This window comes from Narcine bancroftii, chromosome 5 (assembly GCF_036971445.1).
Source record: "Narcine bancroftii isolate sNarBan1 chromosome 5, sNarBan1.hap1, whole genome shotgun sequence".
Classification (NCBI taxonomy): Eukaryota; Metazoa; Chordata; class Chondrichthyes; order Torpediniformes; family Narcinidae; genus Narcine; species Narcine bancroftii.
Window position 1 is genome coordinate 187,703,992 of NC_091473.1, and position 6,007 is coordinate 187,709,998.

Genomic DNA, 6,007 nt, shown 5'->3' on the forward strand with positions numbered 1-6,007 from the left:
GGGAGGGAGGAACCCAGGCAGTCACAGGTAGAAGGTGTAACCTCCTCAAACATGTTCACAGAGCCAGCAGGCACAACAGAATCTGGACCCATGACGTCCACGCTCAGACTCACTCTGGGAAGGATGGCTCAGCGGGTGGCTCCCAAAGATGGAGAGCGAGAAGTCTCTGGGAGCAGAGGGAAAATATTCATTCTCAACAACACATCTGGCACAAGTACTTTTGGATATAATTAAAAATGTACTAAAAACACATATAGACATGCCAAGAGGGTTAAAAGGATGGGTTTGCAGAAACGAGTTGGAGGCAGGCAGTTTGCAGCGTTCCCTGGTGCCCGAGGCCTGGCACTAAACTGACGGCACAGATGTTGAGGGAAGGTGCTGACCAGGCCTCTGCTCAAAGCCTGATGTGGCACCGAGGAACATATTGAACGCAGAAGGGACAGCTGTTACAGCAGCATGGAGGTTCTAGATAAAAGGTCCACCAGAGGACCAGCTCACTTCTGGGGAGCGCAGGGGTCAAGCAGGTCAGTGAGACGAGGGGATATTTCTCTGTCGGGCCACCTCCCATCACCCGCAGGCTCAAGCGAAAGGCCCGTCCTCGCACCCCCAACCAGCTCGTCAATGTTAGATCCCTCCCTTCTTGCTGGGCCGCAGGTTCAGGGGGGGTCTTCGTTGAGGGGTCTGACAAGCCGTGGGTCTTCAGTAAACACCCACCTGCTGCCAACCTCTGGAACCTGTCCACCTGGCTCCCTAGAGGAATAGCCTCCCCCGCACACTCCGCACTCCCCCCCCCAAATTAAACCACCTTTCTCCTCACACTTCACCGCCTCACTGCCGACCCCTCCGCGGTCTGACCAGCCAAGCCTGGATGGAGCCAGCTCTTTGGAAGAAGACCGCAGGCAAGCAGGACCCCTTGCCAGACTGAACCCCTTGGTGGACCAGAGGTCAATGAACCAGACCCTTTGGTGGACTGCAGACAGTCCAGACTTGACCCCCATGGCAATATAAAACCACGCCAAGTTGTAGGAGGGATTCGGGAGGGTGTCAAATCAGGAGGGAAATGGACTGTGGAAGTGGGAGTTTGGGGCCAGAACTCTGCCTCAGGGTTTCTCTGTTGTACTATCTCACCCCACTAGGTCCTGATCCCAAACTCTTACCCCCCCCCCCCCCCCACCTCCCCTACCCGCTAACACTGCTCGCCTTGGACATTTCCTGGTCCCTGAGTCCAAGCGACAGGACGAGGGCCCTAGCCCTCAGTCTGCGTGCGTACTGGAATCTCCCCCACCCCCTTCCCTCCCCAGGCCCTCCACACATTGGGGAAGCCTAGCGAGCACAGGAAACAGGATGCTTGAATGAGGGAGAGGTCATAGAAATGGCCCTCTCTCGTCAACCTCTCTTCTTCCCAACCTTTCCATTGCATTCCCATCCCCTCAACAGAGACCAAACAGATTCTGGGCTACAACTCACGTTTTGCATTACTCCGGGGGGGAGGAGGGAGTGATGGGAAACACGGGGCTCGGGGTCAGGAGACTGACAGGATAACAGCAGCGGTCTCTCTGACCAACAGCCTGCCTGCAAACTGTTCTGCAGTGGGATCGAGTTGGGTTCAGCCTCCAGTAAGCGAGACTCCCACAATGACCATGGCTAACACCAGAGTGACAAAAGGCCTGTGGCTCCAGCAGGCCCCCAAGGGCCAAGTGTTAAATTGAGATGTTCCAAGTTTCCCCAAACACAGGGGTGAAAGGCTGACAGGAAGCAGCTCCCGACATCCTGCTTCGTTACCTCTTCCACCCCACTGCTTCTGGAAGTTTGGTTCGAACAGGCAAAAAAAGTCCGGTGATCAGCAGAGCATCGGAAGCTTGCTGCTATGTTGGGTCGGTGAGGGGAGGGTGATGGGTCAGATTCCTTCCAGCTCTTTCTTCGGCAGCGGCCTCCTGAACAGCAAGATGTGTGGCTCTGTGGAGAGGTTGGGATAGTGGGGTATTGGGGGAAGAAACAATGGCTGTAACATGCAGGGTTTCCCACCCAGAGACAGTCAAGTGGTGTGATCTTTTGGCTATGGGCCAACACAAGGTTCACGACCCAAATCTTGTCGAGATTCGGAGGGAGATAACAGGGGTGGCATGGTGGGTCGAGCCGAGGACTCACTGCCCTGGACACCCAGGTTCAATCCCCACCTTTCCATTGCGTCTGTCTGCTTGGGAGTGTGTGAGTGTCAGTTTTTGTGAGTCTCAGTCTGACTGAGTGCATGTACCTCCATCAGTCTGGGTCTGTCAGATCATCTGCATGCCAGTCTGCCCACATGCAAAGTTGCCACGTTCTCCACAAGGGTTTATCACTCCCCCCCACCTCCCCCAACACTGGTTCCCTCCCATATCCCTACAACATGTGGGGTCAGTGTGTTGTGTGAGAGAAAGAATCCGGGGGGGGGGGGGGGGGGAAGGAAATAATCAAACAAGTGGCTGATGGCCAGGAGGGCTTGTTTCCGTGCCAGGTCTCCCTGCATGACACCATTACTCAGGTCGAGTCAGCCGCAGGATGGCAGATGGCAGCGTGGAATTAGGAGGTTGTCGTGGAATGGAAGTGGGGGTCAGGTAGCCCAGAAGGTGATAGCTGCCCTCTCCCCCACACCCCTCCCCCAGGGCCGAACCGAGCACTGCACCCGATGGTAGCCCTTACCTGGCTCGTGGATCATGTAGTGAATCCAGCCGGGGCTCTGCTGAACCCCCAGGTTCCTCCACTCCGTCTCCGACATAAGGTGAGACTTCGGCACCATCTTGGCGATCTTCTTCGGCAGCATGACGTGGCTGGGAAGGGAAATCGGGCCGATTATATCAGACCACAGCGACCGCGGAGAGCACTGGAACACAGGGAACCAACCGGCAGAGCAATAACCCCACAGCACGGAGACAGGCCTCTCACACTGAATAAGCTGTGGTTCCTTTTGCCTCTATTCACGAACCCTTCTCTTCATCTTTTCAAAGTCGTTGTCTCCACAAGAGTTCCAGAGCTGTGAGATACTATAACAGCTATACAAGACCTTGGTTAGGCCCAACTTGGAAATATTGTGTTCAGTTCTAGTCACCTCACTACAGGAAGGATGTGGACGCTGCAGCAAAGAGGCTCCATTATTGTCATTTAATACTACATTTAGAAGGTTACATACATGAAATTCTAACATTTGTCTACCATAAGGCAGACAGAGAGTCACCACTTTGTCCAGCGCCCCCTCACAGAAGAGGTCCCAGCGAGGGATGAACTCACACCTCCTGGTTTACAAGGTCGGTCTCTAACCACTGAGATATTGGAGCCTCTGTTGCTGGATTGGAGAGAACATCTGCTGAGGAAAGTTTGAGTGAGCATTTCTCCTTGGAGTGCCAAAGGAAGAGGGGTGGTCTGATAGAGGTGAACAAGACGATGAGAGGCATTGATCGTGTGGACTGCCAGAGGGTTTTCCCCCCCAGGGCTAACTCAAGAGGGAGCATAGTTTTAAAACGTGCTCTATGGTTAGTAAGGGATTGCTTAAGATAGTATCAAGTGGGTGAAAATAAGGTTGAGAACCACTGTCGGAGCTGATCCAGCCTATCCTCACAGCTCGCGCCCTCCAGTCCCAGGACACCCTCGTGAATCTTTTCTGCTCCCTCCTTTCCGGTTCAGCAGGGTGATGACCAGCTGTGGTCTCACCAGTTGTAACAGGACATCCCAGTTCCTGCACTCAGTGCCCTGACCAGTGAAGACAAGCGTGCTAAGCACCTTCTTCACTGCCACTTTCAAAAAACTATACACCTGTACCCCTCTGTTCTACAAGGTTTGCCAATGACCCACCATTCACTGGGAGTCCTGCCCTGTTTTAATAATTTCAAAATGCAGCATCTCATACTGTACTTTTCACATTCCAATGAGAGCTTTGATATTTGCTCAATCCTGGCACCATTTAGCACAGCAGATAGTGAAACACTATTACGCTATTGATCAGATTATTATTTAAATGCACGCTGCCATACAGAAGGACTCATGCATGAATCGCAAAAGGTTGGTTTGCAGGCTATCAAGAAGGCAAATAGAACATTGGCCTTCATCGCTGGAGGATTGAATTCAGGAGCATGGAGGTTATACGACAACCGTACAAGGTCCTGGCGGGGCCACATCTGGAGAACTGCGTGCAGTTCTGGCCTCCTTACTTGAGAGAGGCAGAGGAGGTTCACCAAGTTGATTCCAGAGATGAAGAGAGATTGAACTGTACTCACTGGAATTTACTAGAGTGAAAGGGGATTTTACAGAAACAAAAAATTATGAAAGGCAGAGGTAGGCAAGTTGTTTCCTTTGCTTGGAGGGGGTGGGGGGAACAAAACTAGGGGACATAGTTTCAAGATCCAGGGATGGAAATGTGGAGGAACTGCTTTTTCCAGAGGGTGGTGAATCTGTGGAATTTGCTGCCCATTGAAGCAGAGGGAATGACCTCAGTAAATACATTTAAGACAAGGTTGGATCGATTTTTTTTAAACAGAGAAGGGGAATTAACCCAGGGAGGTGATGAGCTGATCATCAGATCAACTATGATCACATTGAAAGGCAGAGCAGGCTCAACAGGCTGGACGACCGACTCCTGCTCCTATTTCTTCCCACCATGAAGGACATCTACAAACACACCCCTCACGTAAATTGTCCTCCCTGCTTGGAGGTACGGAAGCACTCAGGACCTTCCATTCAGATTGGGCAGGTTTCCCCCTCCTCCTCCTCCTCCCAAGCCATGAGACTCCGAGATTCCCAGAATATATGTGGATAGGGTACCGTGGAATTTTACTGGAAATGTCAATATTTTAATGTGTTTAACTTCTATATTTATGTAAATCTGCTCCGTGGTCCTGGAGGAACGCCTTTACCGTGCGAGCATGGTATAAACGATAAATAAAGTTGCTTTATGACCGTGGTGAACATCTATGGAAGCAAATATGGCCGACACCAATAGAGTACCCAAAAGCCAACGCGCGCCCAGAAGGTGCTCTACCCACCCGCCGCGACTTCCGGTGGGGAGCAGCGAACAGATCAGACTCTCCCCCCAATGGGTGCAGAAGCCGTCGATGGGGGGGTGCGGTGTGTGGAGGATTTCGCTCACCGGTACTCGTACTCGCCGTCGTTGTACCGGTCCGAGTAGTAAATCTCGCTGCGGTCCATTCCTTCAACACCCGTCCACTCGCTCAGCCTCGCCACCAGCCCGCGCTTCCAAACAGGCGCGCGCTCTCCCCTCATTGGCTCCCAGCGCCTCAGCTGACCTGCTCTCTGCCGCCTCCCATTGGTCCGCCGCTGCCTCCCATTGGTCCGCCGCTGCCTCCCACAGCGCAGGCGTCACGATGGTCAGTAGACCCCGCCCATTCCCGTGGGCTTCCCAGTCTTGACTGGCTGTCCAGACTCTATCCGTCAATCGATTGACTGACACGTCCTCCCACCTATTACCATTGGCTGTCCGACCGCCGCGAAAGTCATCTGAACATAGACGCGCCCTCCCTCCCATTGGCTTCGCAGTCGTGGAGCCGTGGACTGGCCATCCAGACGCTACCTGTCAATCTTATTGAATAACATGTCCTTCCACCTATTGCCATAGGTCTTGTGAATAGAGCCCGCCACCCGTTGGCCGAGCGGTAACTCCTATTGGCCCAATTCCACGAGAGGGTCCAGCTGCCAATGGTCTTCCACTTTTATTGGTCTCGCCAGCAGCAAATTTCCTTTAGGAAATCTGTTGGTTACGTCATTGAAAGCAAGTCCCCTCCCATTGGCCCTTTCTTTTTAGCTCCTCTTGCCATTGGGCTATGAGAGGTCGATCCTGCCCACTCTTTCTTCCATTGGCCAAAACTTGCCTTTGATTTAAAGATGACGTTGGCGGAAGAATGGATACTGCTTTCTGATTGGTTAGTGGCAAGGCAATCACTTGATGAGCTAATCCCATTGGTCTGAGGTAGTTCTCCGAAAAATTTTGCAGGAAGTTTCAGAGGAAAGAACCTGATAATTT

General features: G+C 52.7%; 1 protein-coding gene across 1 annotated transcript; it reads right to left on the reverse strand.

Moving 5' to 3' along the window:
- Positions 1–206: 206 nt before the first annotated feature.
- On the reverse strand, positions 207–5,285 carry LOC138764388 (cyclin-dependent kinases regulatory subunit 1-like). The gene is made up of 3 exons (XM_069940243.1): positions 5,117–5,285; positions 2,680–2,807; positions 207–1,956 (listed from the first exon to the last, which is right to left on the reverse strand). Exons 1-3 carry the CDS (start codon positions 5,248–5,250, stop codon positions 1,898–1,900), a joined length of 321 nt encoding a protein of 106 aa, XP_069796344.1. The 5' UTR covers positions 5,251–5,285; the 3' UTR covers positions 207–1,897.
- Positions 5,286–6,007: the final 722 nt, after the last annotated feature.